Raw genomic sequence first — 21,568 nt, forward strand, 5'->3', positions numbered from 1 at the left:
CGAAGAAGAAAATGTACAGTCCATCCTAAAAGAGGGGGAGTAGATCCACAGCAGGCATCGGCTCGCCTCGACCCATGTGATGGGTCGGCTGATTGCCACTGTCTACTCACCGACGACCTCATGAAGTTCCAGCGGACTGCCACAGTGTGTTGTCCATCACTGGCCGTGCACATGCACAGATACATGTTTGTCAGTTTGCACTTGCGGCTTGCACTTGCACTTTTCCCTCAGCCCGTATATTCAGGAGTAGGGTCCTCTGTCTTCTCGCCTGTTAGTTTGCCTGTTCCACACAGACTGCCCACCTCTATGTGATTGAAGTCAGACTCCGGCTCATCCCGGTCCTGGGGGGGGCTTTTGGAGTGGATCTTGCCAATCTCCTCCAGGGCGCTGGCTAGAGAGTCAAGGTCAGCAGTGTCCTGATGGCGAGCCTCCCACAGGCTCAGTATGACTGCAGATGGGCTCTGCTGCTTTGCAAAATAACCCAGGTTTCTGTGGAGGAGCACACAACAACCCAGGGACACAAATCAGGGCAAAACCTTTTTAAAATTTGACTCAGATACAGACGATTATGTTCAGAATGTTTTTATCTTGCAAAAGACATTAGTCAAACTGAGTCCATTTGTTTTAATTTCCTTAGAGAGAGCGATGAGAGATGATTATAGGAAAAGCAGTTCAAAAACAAACTGGGGACTTTAAAGGGATAGTTCACAGAAAAATGAATATTCACTCATTCGCTACTCACCACTATGCCGATGGAGGGGTGGGTGAAGTAATTGAGTCCATAAGACACTTTTGGACTTTCAGGGCTAAACAGTGTTGCAGCTTAATCAGATACAATCGAATTAAACAGGGAACAATTCTTTAAACGTAAAAGAACAACAGAAAAAAAACATTAAATGCCTCCATACTGCTTCTACGTCTCGCTGATGTCGTCCCGTGCCCCTTGATAGCTGCAGTTACTGTGAGACCTACTCAGCAAGACGAGATTGAATTTGAATGTCAGGGCTTACGGACACTTGGATGACACCACAGGAGCAGTATGGAGGTATTTCATGCTTTTTTTTTACGTTTGAAGATAGAGTCCCCAGTTACTTCAACTGTATAGGATATTGGCTGCAAAGCTGTTTACCCCTGAAACCCCAAAATATTTTTGTGGACTCAAATACTTCACCCACCCTTCCATCTCACATGGGCCATGGGAAGAACCCAGGGAAATTTGGTGTGGATACAGATCAAGGGGTGTAGCCATGAATTAGAAGTTTCACTTTCTTTAATGTTCCAAAATAGGGCTTATTATATTTTTACAATAGGAATTAGACAATCATATGAAGGATCTTTAGGCCTTGGTGGAGGTTTGCGGATGGCTGAGTGCCAATGTAGTTCCAACTGAAAATCTTTCAAACACGAATACACACTCTGGCCTCTGTCATTTCTGAAAAAACAGGTGTGAAATGAACCAAACATTATACTTGCATTTAATATAACTATTATATTACTTCATATATATTTTGGTTTTTACTATTTTCAGCTGCAGATCAGTACACATTTGTGTCTATGAGACACAATCCAACAGTGTGGCTAACTAATGTGTTTTCAATCGTTTTTTGAACAACAATGGAGCAGTCATTTAGTTCCAGGCGGCACGGTGGTGCAGTGGGCACTATCACCTCACGTCATGAAGGTCGTGGGTTCAAACCAGCCAACCTGTTCTCTCTGTGCCTGCTTAGGTTTCCTGTCACAGACCAACTGCATAACTGACCATTAGTGTGAATGTCAGGTGTCAGCCCTCTGACTGCTGACCTGTCTGCAGTGCCCCTCTCTCACCCTCAGGTAATTATTGGATGGAGGGTTTGGATGCAACCACACACACACACACACACACTCACACACAGACACTACTTGTTAAAATTATACAATATTTTTTCATTGACTGATTGTAAGTATTGTGTTTGTGTAGTCCCAGCATGTTTGTGTCATTTTAACTATTTATATCAGCTGTGTAGTAAAGACGGTTTTGCATGGGGGACCAAGAGCATATTTCTGGCTCAGCATGGATTAGGTCTAGAGGTTGCACCAGTTTCATATTCATACCAGTAAAGATAACGACTACGTTACTGACACAGGAAGTTTTCCACATCTGCTACTCCCACTAATTTGACAGCACTTGTCTTTGCTGACATTTAAAATGGCAGGAACTGCTTATCTGCATGGCAGCACCACGGTGGGTACCTTGTAAATTACACTGACATCTTAAAATATCACAAAGCGCATTTAAATGATGTAAGTGGCATAATTACAACAAAATTAGGGTTGAATCATTTCTACAGTTGAATGCAAATGAACTACACAGTATGGATAAATATGAATATAGTTAAAGTCCTTACTGTCTGAGATCTCAAAAGGTCCAAGACTCACATTTCAAACTCTGGTTTTTTGTTGTTCCTCCCACAAATAGAAACATTAGACTATTAATATTTATATATCTATCACTGGATCATAAAATTAATCTCATACAAAATGTTTCTCCACATGTCCCAGGAGAATCCGCCCTACATTAATATTAACGAAGCCCATATGGGCCCCTGGATCCTCTTTAGTTGACCATTAGTAAATCTACTAATTATATTGGTGGTGTGTAACTGTAAATTCATTTAAAACAAATTGGATAATCCCGGTGCTGTTAACACAACTATCTGGTTTAACATGTAGCTAAAACCAACAGCGTGACCTTTAAGTATTTTAGAAATATAATCCAGCATAAATTAGCATCAGAATTAATGAGCAATTACTGGCAAGCACAGTTTGGTTGGAATCTCGTTCTCAGGTGCTGCCAAAAAACAAAAAGGGAGCTTGTTGCCATGCCAATACAGTACACTTCCCCCTTGCATCATGTTGTGATGTGTCCAGATGGAGGCAGTGTTTCACTGCCGCTCCCCGCTACTTCACCGGAGGACTAACAACAGGCAACATTAAAGGCTGCAGCCATTGGTCACATCAGGCTCAGTTCAAAGCCGTTCAAAGTGGAGAGAAAAGCTTATCTGGATAATTTGGAATCCCAGGGGACTCGTGAGACCACTGTCTCATGAATCATGTTCTTAACAGGGCATTATAGCTGCCACAAGGTAAGACGGAGCAAAGACACCAAATGCACAGATGCAATTTTAGTCCGGTGTATTATTGTAAAAATGCATTTCCATCAGATGAAATAAGAATAATCAATAGTAAGTGTTAACCTATAAGGCTTACAACATTTACATTAACTGGTCAACAGAAAGGCAAGAGGATTGATTTTCAAAATGATATTAAGATCACAATGCACACCATCTTCCACAGCACACAACCTTTAACAAACTCACCACTGTGCTCTACAGTTAAACATTTTTAAATTCTGCTGACAGAGACGAACAGAGATAAAAGGTAACAACAGGCTGCATATACGCTCGCAGGACTGTTATCACTGTGGTCAGCACGTGTGCACGGCGGGACCACCGCAGAGACAAGTGTGCACGAGGACATCATGCAATCCCAGAGAGGATACACATCATACACTCACCGGTCTAAGTGGAGTTTCTGGGCTAAGAGTTGCCAGTCCTTGCCCTTGGCGTTGGCAGTGTCGAAGGTGGCACAGATCCTCTGGCGGATGGATAGGGGGATTTTGAAGGCCTTGGGCCCCGTCTGGGATGTGATGGTGCAGTCTGTCTGCATAAAAAATGGAACCGACTCCTTTTCCGTCTGGATGGAATAGAAACAGAAAAACAGCCCTACATTCAGACCGGGTTCAGGGAGGATCTGCAAATCAGCCAAGTAAGGCAAAGATGGAGACAAGTGGAGTTTTCTCCTGTGTTCAGTTTGAACTCAGATCAGTTACAATAGATTCCAACAAAAACTGGCTGGTTTGCAAACAACTGAACACCACCCCGCTTCAATTCCATTGGTCAGAAACGCTCTATTCCAGCAGTGGTGGAGGAAGTACTGAAGTTTAGTACTTAAGTAAAAGTACAAGTACACAGGAAAATATATACTTAAGTAAAAGTAAAAGTACTACATCAACAATCCTACTTAAGTAAAAGTACTTGCTTTTAAATTTACTTTAAGTATTAAAAGTAAAAGTACTCACGCAATGGGTTGTCTCTCAATGTCTAGGCTGTGCCATTTTGATAAAGAAAGCAGATATAGCTACTGGTAATACCCATGCCTCTACAGATGTCACTACAAGTAATAATTATAAGCAGTTGAATGTTTTTTCAGCAAAACAGGCAAGGTTGTAGTGCTGCTGCCAAACGCGCTGTTGCAGGTATGGCCTGCCCCTTTAAGGAACGGGCCCAGAGAGTGATTTAGTGCACCTGGGTAACTTGCGCAAGAAGTGTGTGAATACGAGAAGTGCACGAGCACCTAGAGGTGAGGAGATTGTTGCTCCGGTGGACAGTCAATAAATAAAGTGGCGGCGTTAAAACTAAAGAAACGTCTCCTCCTACTTCTTCACGGAGTGGTCCGGACGGCTGCTGACCGGCCACTGTGTGTGACTGTGTGTGTGTGTGTGCGTATGTGTGTGTATGTATGTGTCACCCAGATGCGTATGTGTGTGTGTGCGTGTGTGTGTGTGTGTCACCAGACGCGGAGCTGACGAGTGTGCACCCTCCGTCGGCCCAGCGCTAAACAGAGTAGCTGATGGTTAGATAGTGATCAACTACGAACTTTAACAGGAAGAGTGGAAATGTTTGTTGGCGCGTGTGTGACTGTGTGTGCGTGTGTGGAGCTCTGGCGGAGCCGCTCCGTCACAGCAACATTTTGGCGAAACTGTGTGCGAAAAGTTGTTGGATACATAATTGGCCCCTCTGTGTACAGTGTGGCTCCTTAACGGCCCCTAATTTAGAAAAATCCTAGATCCGCCACTGACAGGTGTAAAAGTTAAGGTCATTAAAAAACACTTTTAGACCACATGTCCCCATGCAGGGAGTTACATCCCAGCATCTGCCACCTTGACTCCCTGCACATGGAGAAACAGCACCCCCTTCTGTCGTGTCCCGTATCAAAGTCCCGGCAGACCCGGTCACATAACACACAGCCGAGGAGCATCCAGCTGCAGCAGCTTCAGCAGACATAATTCTACACAGCAGCTGTCATCCCCTGACGTACCTTTCACTTTTATATAGTGGCAGGAAGTGATAACCCCCAACCCTGAAAAATACTGTCACATTGACATCTCTGTCCAGTTAACTTTTTATCCATTGTCTTTTTCAGTGTGCTCTGCAGCTGGCTCAGGACCTAGACTTCACTTCTGACCATGAGGATGTGCTTAGGCGGCCAATAGAGACACAGACGAGGAGTGGAATAATGTCAAAAATGTCAGGGGCTGAGTGCTCTTCAGTTTCAATTGAGTGTACCGTACGGCCCCTTGCACACCATCAACACTGTGCACTGCATTGAACGCAAGGTGGGAATGTAGTTTTACTTCGTAGATATGACATTTGAAGAATAAAAGAGGAAATGATGAACTCCATTTTAAAAGCTAGCTCAGTCTTCCCTCACCTCACTGAGACGTTTGATGCTGCGGTGATCATTAGGTCGTGATATTAGAGGAGGATTCTTTTCATGTTCCATTTCTTGAATAAAGTTAAAATGTTCAGAATAAAGTCAGCTCCTCTGGTCCATCACATTCAGTCTGAGTGATCTAACACGGTTTTACATGCTTTTAGTTTAACAACTGATATATTTGCATTTGACCATGTGTCAAAACCAAAGTGCTGATGATTTGCATTCCACTCACAGCTCCTGCAAACACGTTGAGTCTTTCTTCCTACATGACAAACCATAACTAATCATGGAGGTGGGATTAAACCATCAAACCATAGAAGGTAATTTCAAAGAATATTTCACCTGTGTCTGATTGTAGCGCCACCTGCTCAAATGGTGACCCTGAGGTAGGACGTTCAGGTTAGTGTGACTGGCTGTGAAAATGCTGTGTGGTAAGAATCAATGAGTAACAGTCTCTCCTGCCTTACAGACACAAGGAGTTCTTGACTGAGGACGTCAAACTCCTCACTGCTCCAGTGGAGCTGCTCAGACGTTGACAGAAGGTGTTGTGGAGCCATTTGCTGGAACACGTGTAGAACTAAAGAATAAAACAGCTTCATCTTTGTTGTCTTTGTTTAGCATAGATTTGTTAAGAAAGAAAGAAAGACAGAGAGGGTGTCCTCCTCGCTTCATTAATAAACACTGCGAGCTCAGGAGAGCTGGCACTGGGAACACACTCCGGGAAGGTTACAGTAACAGCTGAGCACCTCTTGCAGCTGCAGGGCCTCACCTCGTCCACGGCCGTGTAGACCTGCAGAATCTGCTCGTGGCCCTTGACCTGGCGCACGCTGATTTTGCAGGAGAGCTGGGCGGTGGCGGGGCTGTATCTCTCCAGAGAGAAGGCACAGTGCAGGGGCTGCTGGTTGCTGCACCAAACTTGGGGGAAGGAGAATTCCTGAGGTGGCAAAGAGAAAAGGAGAAGAGGAAGAAGAGGGACGTCAGGGACAAACGGCCACATGTACAGCCCGAGAGGAAGACTGCTTATATAATTCACAGCCTGAATCCTTTGTACAGTAACGCTGTTAGCAGAAGCAGCTTGTGGGATAAGTACTGTACCCAATATATGAGGGAATGTGAGGAACAGAGAAAAAATATTGCTTTGATGTTTAATTAATTTCTGGAGAGAAGGCACATCTGAGGGGAAACGTCCTTGACCTTTGCCAGACTCTGTCTCTGCCTCATCTGCATATTAAAAGTGACCTGTAAATGATTCCTGGTGAAGACCACGACATTAAATGCGGCAGGCCACAGCGCCTGCTGAAGAATTAACCTGCATGGCTTTGATCTCAGCCGCACAGCAAAGCTCACCGCAGCAAGATAATGGAGCCGGGGAGCGGTGGCGGAGTACAGAGGGGGGGGGTGATGGACGTAGGAAGCTCGGCTCTTTAGCACTAAAAGCTGACTTGATGTATGGTGCGCCATGCGCCTATTATTCTACACCTGCTCCGCCAGAGCAGGTTCACCGTGCCTGCCTGCCCGCCATCCCAAGACCCTCATAAATAAGGCTGTAGAGAGTGGGTGTGTTTGAAACGCAGAGCTTTCCACGCTGCATCCACGTCTTTAAGCACCGGCAGAGTACAGTGGGGAAAACAGCTCAGCTGCTCTGCACATGGCAGCAGCAGATACAAAACGGTGTTCTAGTGGCGCGGGTTGAATCCTAATGCACCTGCAAGCGAAAACAAACACAGAGATATTAATCACAAGTCACGTCCATCTTAATGATCCTTGTGTGAGAAAATGTGGGCGACAGGAGGATTCACGCTAAAAGGAGCTGTTTTAAAACACAGGATGGTGCAAACAAGCAGGAATATAAATCAAACAAAAAGCAGTTGAATATGATCTGAGAGGAAATGATCTTCAGATTTGCCTCCTCTTTGTCTGAGTGTTTCTGACAAGAGGTAAACATCACAGCACCTAAAGCTGTAGGAGGTTTGCTTTCTCAACCTGTGGCGACTGACGCTGTGTCACTTAGCATCTGACCGGCTGAGAACTGCAGTTTAGAACGAGCTGAACTGATGAGACAGTTCAAGCTGAGGTATCACAGATGCAAAGTGTGGTAGCTGCGGCTGAAAACAAGACTAGGCTCGGGTCAGGTGTTTTTTCTTCACAATCGATTACAATTTTGGTTTTCAGATTTCATGTCAGTCACTGCTGCAGACACAGTTTTAAATTCTCAAGTCTTTTGATCATAACAAACATAGAAAGGTCCATCTTAAGTATTTGACCTCTGCAACAATAAATCTCCTTAAAATATGCTGCTGCATCTGTTATTGGTAGCAGAGGTGGAGTGGAAGAAAACAGTAAAACACACCGTATAAACAGGGAATAGTCAGTTCCAGGAGTTCACTCAATAAACAACTACACTTCCTCTGCAGGACACACAGTGTGTTCTCCAGCTGACAGGTTCATGCAGCACTGCTGGAGCCGCAGCTGACAGCTGGAGCACGGGTCACACGCACCTCTCTAATGCACAGCTACGGAAGGCTCAAACTAGAACATGATAATGCCATAACATAACATACAGATGTAACATACATGGCTCATTTAGATTATTTTACTATTATTATTACTGTAAGTCGGAATAAGCTTGTTTACACCATTTCCCCCAAATTTCAGTTTAATTTTGGACCTGATTCATACGACAAAACTACACATTAAATCACAGGCTGTATCACAACTCTAGTGAAATAAATTAGCTCTAACTTATCACTTACCATTTTTTTTATTTAATAAAATTCACAAGCATATTTTAATTGAATTAAATGTGATTTGTTGAACATAGTGTTTCATTACAGACACATGATAAATTTTGCGAAAGAAGAAGAAAAAGAATGAATGAATAATAAATGAAGGAGTATTATTTAGTTTTTCACTGCCTTCAGCACTGGAAATATTGTGATGTTTTTTTCCGTGATAAAGAAAACAACTGAGCAGATGAATATTAATGACTCTTTGTGATAGTTGTGTGAAATTACCATCAACTAATTTAACTTTAAGTTATCTTGTAAATTAAATCAAGTTCATGAGGTAATGAATGTTTTGTTGTTATTATTATAATTATTTATTGCTCATTATGATTGCGGTTTATTATTTTGGTGCGTACTGGGACTAATGTCCTGTACAGCTGCTTCTCTAAAGGTTATTTATTATTCCACAGGGGGCGAGTCTTGAAACTTAAATTACATTTACATATATTTTTCGGAAAAATGTATCAACACTGATTTACTTTACTGTAAAACACAAAGTCAGTGATGCTGAACACACAAAGTCGAACTTGACTTGAACCACAATCAGGTCGAAGCTCGCCTCACACTGTTTATTGATCAGTGAACTAAGAGAGGAGCGCTGCAGAAACAGCACAGTAATTAGCTCTTAGCAGCAAAAAACAGGATCTTGCAAATTAGCGCCTCTGTTTCAGATCTATGTTTTGACTTAATGTCCCGTCGGTTATTGCCATGGTTACCTGACATGTGGTAAAGGGTTTGATATTCCACAGGAACTGGGGAACATCCTGGATGGACACCTGCAGGCTGAAGGTGTTCGCTCGGAAAGGCAACATCTTTGGCTCCTCGAGGAGCTGACCCCCTCTGGTTTTCTCTGCTGCCACCACTCCCTGGAGAGGAGAGGGGAGGAGAGGAAGCAAAGAATAAGGGGGAGAGATTAGAAATAGGGGGGAAAAGAGAAGTGAGATGAAAGAGAGAGAAATAATAACACAAGACTGTCCTCCTGTCCTTTGAGGGTACAACACCTTTAAATACCAGCACAATCTCCTGTTTCCAATCCTTTCCTCTGTCACATCCACTAATTGACTCACAAACGTTAACACAGAAACAATCTGAAAAAGAAGTGACGTTGATTCTGAGCTGAACAAATCCTACTGCAACTTGTGCTCGCACATTAGCCTCACACACTCGCAGCCTCCACTTGAGAGATTGAGGCTTGGATGTAATGCCGGGGAAGCGCCTGCATCGAGGGAGGGAGGGGGGAGCAAATGTCCATCTCCCAAATTGAATTTGTGATGATGAAAGAGCACTTTGATTGTCGCCTGTAGGTATTCATCTGTCATCATTGTTCAGTGTCTCTGTGGACTCTGGGAAGGTTCAGAGTCGGGCCTGTCTATCCTTAGCCGTCTCAATCACAAAGAGAGGAGACAGGGAACAGAACTGTGGCTAATGCCAGGCCTCTCTGATGGATTCTGACTCAGTCTGTGTGTGCAAGAGCACGCCTATGCATGAGTGTGTGTAGCCACTGGGTGTGCAGAAAGGTGAGCCCATGCCATATTGCATATTGCCTTAGCTGGAGGTGGGAAAACAATCAATTTACAGCAGATAAAGGACATAAATCACAGGGAAAATAAATGTGAAAGTAGGGAGCTGATATATGATGTTTCTCTACTGCCATCATGACTCTGTCACCGTTAAACACAGAGCCTGTCAGCCAGTTTTCTGTAGACTGTGATGGTTCCTTTAATTTGACACATCACACACACGCACACACAACTGATTTGACTGTTATATAATATTTTTTACAGTTGCACGAGGGGTGCAAAGTCAACCATAAATGAGAAATCCCACCCGGTGAAGAGGTACCAGAGGAATTTCCAACATCCAACAATTCTCAGAGACAATTTTGAGCATTGAGAATGTGAGTTGTCGTCTGAATCGACCATTGTGTTGCAGAATATTCGGTTTGATGAAAAAGTGAAAAGCTGAACATGAATGAAACTAACTACCAAGTCGGAGGTTAAAGAGAATCACTTCAGTTTTGGATTCATTTAGCATTAGGACGTTTTGTGACATCCAGGCCTTAAGGCCGGCGCATGCTTCTGCAAAGGCCTCTGCGGCTTTTCACACAGTTGTGACGCAGGACTCATTGTCATTCATGGTTTTCCAAGCGTTGCGCGTGTTGCCAAGCAATTCCCCGCCAGAACACTAGGCGGAGTAATGTTTTTTGTCGAAGTCGGCTCTTCTTCGTGTGTGGCACGAAGAAGAGCGGTTTACTTACATCGCCACGCCGGCTCCTCAGAGCCTTTTTCTGGCGGACAAATCCGCCGGTCAGTGACGGGTTATACTAGTGGTCATAGTTTCGGATCTCTTCTGCCAAGTGCTCTTCTATTTGGTCCATATTCGTTCTTCTAAATCTTCTGTGGTTTCCGCCGGTATTATCGAGCATGAACCGGAAATGCGACTCCGGAAATGATGTAGTTAGCAGACCAATCACAGCCTTGCCGGCTACGTGACGCTTGCGGAGCTTTGCTGTCTAGTTAGAAAAATTGGGCGACGCACGTAAGCACGTAAGAAGGGATATGTAAGTACTTAAGGGGCCCAGAAGGGATCTTACGCTTCCGGGCCTGTGAAAACGCAGAAGCATGCGCCGGCCTTTAGTGTCCTGGACACAGTCTCACAGAGGCTGCAGTGATTGAGAGGTGTTGAATTTAAGAGGGAACTTACACCGTTCACTTTTTACAGATTCTTTTATCACATGAGTTGAATGTTTCTCCCCATAAAACAGAAAAATACATACTTTCTAGGTGTCTTAGGTCCAGGCAACATTTTTCTAATCTGTATCAACAGCTATCTGAACGCAGACAAATTAAAAAGGCAGGCAGCTGATCCAATTCAGTCAATGTGTTCCAGCTCCTTTGCTCTCCACACAGACTGTTTAGCTCCTAGCAACCAGAGTCTGCTCAGACCTGAAATGGAGACCAGACGGCTTCAGGCCCCAAAATTGTCTGAGCATGCAGAATCTGTTTATAGACATTAGCAGGTAGCGAACTTCGATCTGTGATCCTGCTCACGTTGATGATTTGGTCTTAAAGCTCTTAGTTCATTTTAAATTACCAAGGGACGCTATCAAAGGTTTGCAAACCAAATTGCCTCTGGACTAAATTGGACAGGCCGACAACCAATCAGATCAAAGTACTGTGTGAAAAAACAAACTATAAAAACGCCATAGGTAGAGTTGTCTGTTCTTCTTTCACAGAAAATATTTTTTTTCCTGAAGAAAATAAACTTTCCAGGTGGTTTTATACTGTCACACTCAAACACACTCTGCTTTTGATGAATGGTTGTGATTGGCCCAACATGTCCCAGACAGATTTATGTCTCTGATTGGTCTGTTTCGGCTGTTGGACACATTACACAGCTGAGTGAGTCCTCAAACACGAGATGGCAGCCACTGCATTGTGACATATATCAAGACTATTGTGAGGATCAATTTGGACATTCACAATCACTGATTGTGCTTAAAATGCTATCATTTAAAACAAATCATTTCATCTTAAAGATTTTACAATTAAGGGCGAGAAGCTAGAGGTCGAGGTGAAGGGTATTGTCTTGTAGCATTGAGACTGAAAGAGAACATCTGCTCGGAGAATACTAATACGAGTGGTATTTCCAGGATTGAACCATTGACCTGCTGTATCTTCAATATGACCTGAGCGCTGGGACCTTTCTGCAACATTCTGTGGGTTTGCAACAACCGAAACCGAAAATCTGACCATTTTTTAATGATTTTCAGATTTGAACTGCTTGTTTATTTTCCAATTTTGAGACAAGCTGAAGAGATGAGACCAATCAAACTGTCCAAAAATCTGTCTAGTTGAAGAGATGAATATTAAACGGTGCAGCTTCACCCGGTATTGCAAACGCCGACCCTGTCTTGCTCTCAGCTGAGGAGAACGTCTCCCTCACACGAGTGTTTGTGTTGCATCAGGCTTTCCGTTGATCCAGGATCCAGTCTGTAATTGACTTTGTGCCGCAGCTCGGAAAAAACACACAGAAGCGATGTGGTGCTAACAGACAGGGGCCCGAGGGACACGCAGAAGTCTGGCATCTGCTCGGCAGGCATGGAATTCATAAAGCGAATCCAGAATGCATTTTAAAGCCAGCTGCCACTGACGGCTGAGACATGACAGAGAGGCAGAGCCAGTCACAAGGCTCGTGGTGCTCTGCATGGCTCTGCTCTTCTGTTAGTCTAATCTCTGCGGGTAGAGGAGGAAGCTTGATTTCCCTGATGTTCACTGATGAGCTCTCAATACTTAAAAAAACCAATAGGTCGCTGAAGTGTAATCAAGTCAAACAAGGGGAAAAAAAGGTAAACATTTGAATGGCAGTGATTACACTACGGCAGCTTTTGTCTCAGTCTATTAAAACCACTGGCAGAGAATCTGTCAATCTGTTCCAGTCCCCACTATCGGCTCTAAATATTGTTTCACGGTGCTAATGAATCTGCAACCACTCACATGGCTCAACTGGTAGAGAGCACATGTTGAGGTCCCTGCTGCCGCAAAGAAATCAGGCAATACACAGAACAACTTTCATTCACACAATATGTGGAGTTTGAATCTTTGCCACAACCTACAGTGTGTACTTCCTGATAGAGTGGATATAACTTTAGTGAACCTGAGCATCCTCATCTTGTGAAAGAGCTAATTCCTTATTATGAGGCTCCAGCAGTAAGTCATTAAAGACTCGGCAGCCTGTCCAAAATGCTGCAGCACGTGTCCTGACAAGAACCAGGAGAAGAATCCACCTTTCTCCTTTCCTCTTCCCCCTCCCTATTACATTAAATAAATTATTGTCTCATCAATAAATGTTACTGACTTGACTTCTTCCCCATAGTCCCTTTGCGTTATCGCTCGCAGATCCAGGGCGGCAGGCTGCGGCCAAATCGGGGATTATGATGGTGGATCGCGAATCAGAGGCGGATCCTGTATCGTGCTAGCTGATCGTGATAATAATGGCCGATCCTGTATCGTGTTGGCAGCTGACCCTGGACTATGATTACAACAAGACTACTTGATACACAATATGAATTGAGGGGCTTTTGAAGAGTGAGGTGATAGCTTACTATGGGTCCATTACTGTAGGGCGGCACAGCAGGTCAGTGGTTAGCACTGTCACAGCAGAAAGGTTTGAATCCCGGTTTGCATTTACTCTGTCTTTGCATGCCTATGTTTTTCCCTGGGTTCTGTAGCTTCCACCAACAGGCCGAACACATGCTACTTGAAGACTCTAAATTGACCATTGAGGTGTGATTGTGATTGTGAATTAGGGCTGCGCGTTATGAAGTCAAATCAGTATCACAATCGTTTTAACACACTCAATTTTGTCATTAATTGATGGTAATACAGCACGGTACAAGGAACCCGGACCACCGCGGCAAAATTAATGTAGTGGAAACGCGACAGTTTGTGAATGCACGAATTGGGGAAAGTAGGAACTGACATGAGCAGGATTAAGTTGGTTAGAGGTTATAAATGTCAGTTTCAATACATTTTGAGTTGATTGGCCAGCCCGAGCGTGAAATGTTGTTTGTCTCAATATGTTGGCCCTGTGATGGACCGGTGACCCCACCCTCGTCCGAGCTTGTCAGCTATGATTGGCTCAAGGCCCTTGTGACCCTCAATATACGTATAAGCAGTTTTGCTAATGAAGGAATTGGTGTAATTTAATTTATTTAAAAAAAGTCGATCCTCTGCATGTTTTGCCTTTAGCTGCTGGCAAATGTAACTTAACTGTTGGAATTGTCTACAGTGGGGGTTGCACATTTTAACTGCATATTCTTCTGCAGCAAAATCTACAAAGTAATCCTTAGAACTGGACACATGCTAACAACAACTCAAAATTACAGATAAATGAATCATTTCCAGTATAAACAAATCAACTCAGCAGTGTTTTTCCACCTCACTGTCTCACTTCAATCAGGGAATTATTTTGAACGATTGGAGCGTAGAAGATGAAAGTGCATGATCCGCCTCAGCTGCCATTTTTGAATGCAGCAGTCTCACATTATATTAGAGCTGGTGTCCCCCCCTCACCTGAAAGGCGTGTGGTGTGTCGTCCACACAGTACACCCGCAGGCTGTAGTTCATGGAGCCGGCCTCCATGCTCCCAAACACAGCCAGCTTCAGCCTCTTGACGGCAGCCTGCGTCAGAGGCTCGCCCACCAGGGCGTACGAGCCCGGCTGGTCCAGCAGCAAGTGGCAGCTCGATGAGTCCATTAGGCAGTAACAGGAAGTGGACTCCTCCTCTATCGACATCACTTCCTGCAATGAAGGACAGAGGAAGTTAACGTCTTTAGTGATTCCAAAAGTCTCAGGTAGACAATATCACATTATATAGACGGCCATTTTACTTGCATCAATTATACCACTAGGCTTGATATATCATTTTAAAGCATTTTTAAAACAACATGTTTTTTAGATTGAGGCAGAAAAACTGTAAACAACCCAAAGTGCACAAGAACGCTCGAACAAATTCCCATAAAACTGTTACCTGTTGCAAAATAGCCACATGTTATATCTTGACAGTTGTATAACCTTGTATATACATACAGGTGCATCTCAATAAATTAGAATATCATGGAAAAGTTTGTTTATTTACATAATTAAATTCAGACAGTGAAACTCATATTATATAGATTCATTATACACAGATTGAAATATTTCAAGGGTTTATTTCTTTTAATGTTGATTATTATGGCTTACAGCTAATGAAAACCCCAAATTCAGTATCTCAGAAAATTAGAATATTGTGAAAAAGTTCAATATTGTAGACTCACGATGTCCCACTCTCATCAGCTTATTAACTCAAAACACCTGCAAAGGTTTCCTGAGTCTTTAAATGGTCTCTAAGGCAAGTTCAGTAGGCTACACAATCATGGGGAAGACTGCTGACTTGACAGTTGTCCAGAAGATAGTCATTCACATCCTCCACAGGGAGGGTTAGCCACAAAAGGTCATTGCTAAAGACGCTGGCTGTTCACAGAGTGCTGTATCCAAGCATATTCATAGAAAGTTGAGTGGAAGGAAAAAGTTTGGCAGAATAAGGTGCAAAAGCAACAGGGATAACCGCAGCCTTGAGCGGATGGTGAAGCAATGGCCATTCAAGAATTTGGGGGAGATTCTCAAGTAGTGGACTGAGGCTGGAGTCAGTGCATCAAGCGCCACCACGTACAGATGTACCCAGGACATGGGCTACAACTGTCGCATTCCTCGTCTCAAGCCACTCCTGAACCAGAGACGACGTCAGAAGCGTGTTACCTGGGCTAAGTAGAAAAAGGACTGGACTGTTGCTCAGTGGTCCAAAGTCCTCTTTTCAGATGAAAGTCAATTTCATTTGGAAATCAAGGTCCTAGAGTCTGGAGGAGGAGTGGAGAGGCACAGAATCCAAGTAGTTTGAAGTCCAGTGTGAAGTTTTCACAGTCTGTGATGATTTGGGGAGCCATGTCATCTGCTGGTGTTGGTCCACTGTGTTTTATCAAGTCCAAAGTCAACGTAGCCGTCTACCAGGACATTTTAGAGCACTTCATGCTTCCTTCCGCTGACAAGGTTTATGGAGATGCTGATTTCACTTTCCAGCAAGACCTGGCACCTGGCCAAACTGCCAAAACTACCAATACCTGGTTTAATGACCATGGTATCACTGTGCTTTATTGGCCAGCAAACTTGCCTGACCTGAACCCCATAGAGAATCTGTGGGGTATTGTCAAGAGGAATATGAGAGACACCAGACCTAACAATGCAGAAGAGCTGAAGGCTGCTATCAAAGTAACCTGGGCTTTCATAACACCTCAGCAGTGTCACAGGCTGATCGCCTCCATGCCACACCGCATCGATGCAGTAATTCATGCAAAAGGAGCCCCGACCAAGTAGTGAGTGCATATATTTGAACATACTTTTCAGCAGGCTGACATTTCAGTATCAAACATCTTTTTTTTATTGGTCTTTTGTAATATTCTAATTTTCTGAGAGAGAATTTTGGGTTTTCATTAGCTGTAAGCCATAATCATCAAATTAAAAGAAATAAGCACATGAAATATTTCACTCTGTATGTAATCAATCTATATAATATGAGTTTCACTTTCTGAATTGAATTATCGAAATAAATGAACTTTTCCATGACATTCTAATTTATTGAGATGCACCTGTATATACTGTGCATAAACCCTCTCGAAGCAATTTACAGCCCGTGACACCACCAAGTCAAAAGTTTCGTCTGAGTTCATCAAATGTTTCGTCTGAGTTCATTAAAAGTTTTGAACAAATAATTACTTTTTTAAATATCTATTTTGTTCAACCATCCTCCTCAAGTTCAATAATATTAATGATGTATGACTCTAACTGATCAAGAGAGCTTAGATTTTGAATTCTAACTAATATTTATGACTGTCGTGAATTCTTTGAAAGGAAAAATCATTGCTTTCTTTTTAACTATATCACCTAAATACACTCAAAGTCCTTACAATAAAACCTTCAGGACGTGTTTTGAAAATTGTATTTAACTTTCTCATATTGAAAATTACTGTTCAAAACTCATCACCATCAGAAATAATCTGACTCTATCTTCGTGACAGACAGACAGACAGACAGACACACAGAAACAGGCACAAACACACACAAACACGCACACACGTACACACACACACACACAATCTGTTGAAGAGCTAAATATTCATGCCCAGGGCTGCATGGATATCATGATAAGAAAACTGTGCAAATGATGCCCAGCACACAGTAGAATATATTATGGATTGACTTCTGGCACTGTGCAGTGGAATAACAGTGGATGGAACGCAACACAGGTTTAAATCACAAAGCAAAAACCCACACAGGTTGTTAGTAGTCTCCTGAGAACATGAGAAAACATTTCCTACATGAGTGATGGTGTTAGCACATAGCAGAATACAAAATAGTCATTACGAACAATACAGTTATTTATTTATGAAAAGACAACAGCAGCTGGGAAGAAGTTCATTCCAACTGGAAAAGGGAAAACCCGTTTATGTCCTGTCTTTAATTCTTTTCTATTCCCTTCTTTTCTTTTCTCTACTTCTCTAGAATACAAACAGGAGTGTTATTGTACCAAATGGAAGTGATGACAAGCCAATGAACTCTTGGAAAGAGATGAGTTCAGTCTGTGTTTATACAGTGCATGACTGAGGAGGTGGAATTTCAAGTACACTCAGTTGCCTCACCAATTCAAGTGAAAACTCTGAACCTCATTTCAAGAGAAACATAACCTAACAAAAATGCAAATGAGCTCAAATACCGTATATGATGAGTAAAGATTTGTTCTAATCTACTAAAGAAGCTAAAGTTGAGCATTGACTCCTCCAATTCTCCTTCAAAAGTATTTCTGTGAATGTCCAATTTCACATCATCGGTACACAGCACTTTGCACCCCCCCCCCCATCCGTTCAGGCGAGCAGATACAGTCCATGAAATACATGTGATTATAGAATTTAATGAGGAGCTGTGAGGCCAAACAGCCTAAACACAGCCCTGAGGAGGAGCAACATTTTATTCCCTCGCAAATAACCACACGTTACCTGGCAGCTTGGCAGAGAAAAGAGGTGTAACTGGCAGTCCTCGCTGCCTGCTGGACGGCAGAGCACCACATGTTCACTCACTGCTGGGTCGCTTCATAACAGCCTTTAGCTACAGCACCACACTGGACCTCAAGGAACACCGAGGGAGGCGTTATGGAGCTGAATGACCTCGAGTTTAGATTGTTTTCTCAACTTGTCAAACTGTAAATTCATAAAAAAATAATGAGCTGATCCTAATCAAATGTTTCCTGTGTAAATAAAATCTGATAAAATCTTCATATTCTTCTGAATCAGTCCCACAAATGTGCTCTTTCCTCTTATTTGATACAAACTACAGCAACCAGCTGTCCAGACGTTTTCTTTCATGTTTCGGGGATGTTCTGATCGCACAGAATTTGATTGGACAGGTGAAAGGGGAAGAAGAGAGATAGTGAGACACGTAGATCAAAGGGCCGAGTCAGAACTGAACATATATTCACTTCACTTCGGGGCGGCTGGGGCTCAGGAGGTAGAGCGGGTCGTCCACAAGCCAGAATATTGGAGGTTTGATCTTTGGAGGAAAATTCCACTGACCAGGTGTCTCACTGCTGTGATACTGTCTACCTGACAGGATGCAACCCTTATTTGGTGGTGTCTCACTGCTATGATCTTGACAAACAGGGTGTATGCCCTTTTTCTGTGATGTTTTCTCCAACTACTACAGCAGATAGACACAGATGATGATCTCATGTCTTTTTCGAATATTATGTTTTATGAAACGCCTCTTTGTATAACTTCTGGCTTTTTTGAACTTGCGGCCAGTTCCATTTTGAGCACCCATGCTTGTTGTGTAACCTCTGCAGAGATTACTATTAAAAAGACTCAAAGGCAACTCCGGTCTGAGAATTTCACTATTTCAAATCTCAAGATGAATTTCCATCACAGATCCCAGAGATAAAGTGCTGCATGTAGATGCTCTGGTTGATGCGTGTGTGAAATAACATTAACTGCAGAGGACTCAAGCTTCGATTCACTTTGAGACAGTTCTTTTTAAGAAATTAAAGACTTAAACCCATTATCTACTACAGCAATTATCCTGTAAGGGTCAAGGGGTCTGGAGCCAATCCCTCAGAGAACATGCTAACCACAAACAGAAAGGTCTCGTCAAAACAGGACTCGAACTAGGAACCTTATGCTGTGAGGCGTAAAAAGGCTAACCACTGCACCACCATGCACCAACAATTAAAGACTTCAATAGTTGGTCTGTTACATGTCTGTCAATGAACACATTACTACTACTGGATTACTTTGATACTAAAGGAAACACGATTCTCAGCCAAGATTTATTGATCTATATATTTTCTCCCATGATTTTCTCCCTCTGATTTAAGGATGTTTATGTGCAGTGAGCATCAGCTCATAACTCACATGAATTGTGACTCTGAGAAGGAAGGCGAGCCCTGACTCAAACTGCAGCTATCAGGCACCTGGGGCTGTTAAAGGAGCTTCACATCCTCTGAGAGGTGTGCCACAGCCACTGCTGCTGCTCCTGCTGACCTTGCCACCCCCCCCCCTCCAGGTTCCCTCCTGTAACGACGCACCTCACAGTCTGAAAAACCTCAGGTAGTCAATACCACAGGGTTCCAATGCTAGATGATACTGAATTTGTCACTGACAGTAGATCAGGATTCTCAGTTCTTGTATGAAATTTCATACAAGAATATGTTTGTATTGAGGGACTGACTTAACACATTTTTGATTTCAATAGAATTTGACATTGACAATAAAACATAATACCACCAAGCTTAATATTTTACTAAAACCACAATGTAAGGGTGTTTCCAGCAATGCTCCAGCTGAGGGACTGATAAATAAGACCGTTCAGTTTGGCATTTCACCAGAACTGTATCGCAATTCATCAGGAAACTTAAAGAATTGTGTGGAGCAAAATAGGATGCTTATATTAGACTCAATGTTTTCTCTGTAGGCAAATTCAGCTTGTACTGAATTATCAGGTCCTTTACTGCTCAAGGCGATGCAACACACAGGGAGAGACCTTAGCACTTTTCAGCCACACTCATGTCAGGGTCTGACAGTCCTTCTGTAAATACTTTATGTTTACCTATTTTATTCCTGCTGTATCCTCACAAGAAAACTGTAACACAGTGCAATATGACACTCAATAATGTTTTAGTGTGGCTGGGAGTGCAGAGGAGTTTTCTACGGGTATACTGTGTATACAATTCTCTGAAATATATATATTTTTTAATGGCATGACAGGTATTTTCCCGATCCCCCCAGCCCGCTCTCTTTAGATTAGACCTCAATGGTTAGTCATCATTTTGAACCCGGAAGTTGCAAGGTTCTCTGTGCCCTTTTAACATCAGAGGGAAATCTCAGAGCGACATGAATCTTCCATTCATTCCTATTCCCCCTAGTCTCCTTCCATTCCTCATGCGCAATACTTGCATATTGAGAAATGTCCCTCTTACACCGAGGAGAAATCTTTTTTTTTTTTTCTTTCCTCACACAATAGGAAAAACCCTGATTGTTCATAAAGGGCAGGGTTAGATAAACATGAGCCTGAACTGAAGGAGGGGGAAGCAGAAATGCTCACTGACACCTCTGTAAGCAAACAAGATGTCAGCAGAAGAGCTGTTTAATCTCTGACTGGATGACCTGAAGAAAACTGACAAGGTTTCTAATCTGCAGCAGCAGCGGGCGGCATCTCAGAGACAGATTATGAAAAATAGACACGGGAGAAGACAGAACAAATGAGGGACCCTGCAGATTATGTCTTCTGTATGTTGGCAACCTCTTATGTAAGATTAGCATGCGATTAAGAAAAAGACTGATATCATATCTCATGTCTGTGTCATAAGAGAGATTAGCTGTAGGTTTGGCTCGACTGAGGTGTCTGTAAACCAGCACAAATTAAACATGGTGACAACACGTTCAGTTAGTGATGCTTGGTGTGATTACAGGTTAGGAGCTAAATTTACTGCATCACATCACCAGCATTCACAGGCATCTGCCTCACCCAATATTAGGTGTTTTCAGAACGGATTTTTTCTACTTCTAGGAGCGTCAGTGAGAACGACCCAACTTGCAGCATTTACTTTTCTGCATTTACGTTTCTGCTGAAAATAAATACTGTATTCTAAATTCATCACATTGTCCTTGAAGAGAAATATTGATAACTTTGTTCTTTTTCATTAATCACCACATTATAAATACAAAATAGGGCACACTTGAAATAACATAACAGAAACAAAGAGAACCAACAGTTATGCACTACCATTATCATGTGCAGGACCACAGCGTTCTACTCTGGTATTTGACAGATTGTTCATGTATACTTTATTTATTTCACCAGATGAGTTATTAAGTATGGGCGAAACTAGTCTTTTTCTACTGAGTAATGTCCAGCAGATTGGTTTGAGTACTTCAAGTCATGTGTTTCTTTACAGGTCATGCATATCTCATCAGTTTTGTGCAGTAATGTTAAAACAGATCACTTTTTCTCAGAATTATCAATCTCCATATACTTGGGACACGAATGTAACTTATAGAATGATACTCGGTAGAGTGCATATCTCTGTTAAGGCCCAGTAGTTCCTTTAAATTCAATTAAGCTTTTTAGCCAACAAAAAACTGCAGACTATATGAACTCAGAATTCCA

At 42.7% G+C, this 21,568-nt stretch overlaps 1 protein-coding gene across 1 annotated transcript in view; it reads right to left on the reverse strand.

Moving 5' to 3' along the window:
• Positions 1-227: 227 nt before the first annotated feature.
• unc5db (unc-5 netrin receptor Db) overlaps positions 228-21,568 on the reverse strand; it is a 182,580-nt gene continuing 161,239 nt past the window's right edge. Inside the window, exons 13-17 of the mRNA XM_061071591.1 lie at positions 14,396-14,623; positions 9,038-9,187; positions 6,305-6,469; positions 3,554-3,732; positions 228-489 (exon numbers count right to left, since the gene is read on the reverse strand). Of these exons, the coding sequence (XP_060927574.1) occupies positions 228-489; positions 3,554-3,732; positions 6,305-6,469; positions 9,038-9,187; positions 14,396-14,623 (984 nt within the window). The remainder of the gene's footprint in view (positions 490-3,553; positions 3,733-6,304; positions 6,470-9,037; positions 9,188-14,395; positions 14,624-21,568) is intronic.

Source organism: Limanda limanda, chromosome 5 (genome assembly GCF_963576545.1).
Source record: "Limanda limanda chromosome 5, fLimLim1.1, whole genome shotgun sequence".
In the NCBI taxonomy this organism is placed as follows: Eukaryota; Metazoa; Chordata; class Actinopteri; order Pleuronectiformes; family Pleuronectidae; genus Limanda; species Limanda limanda.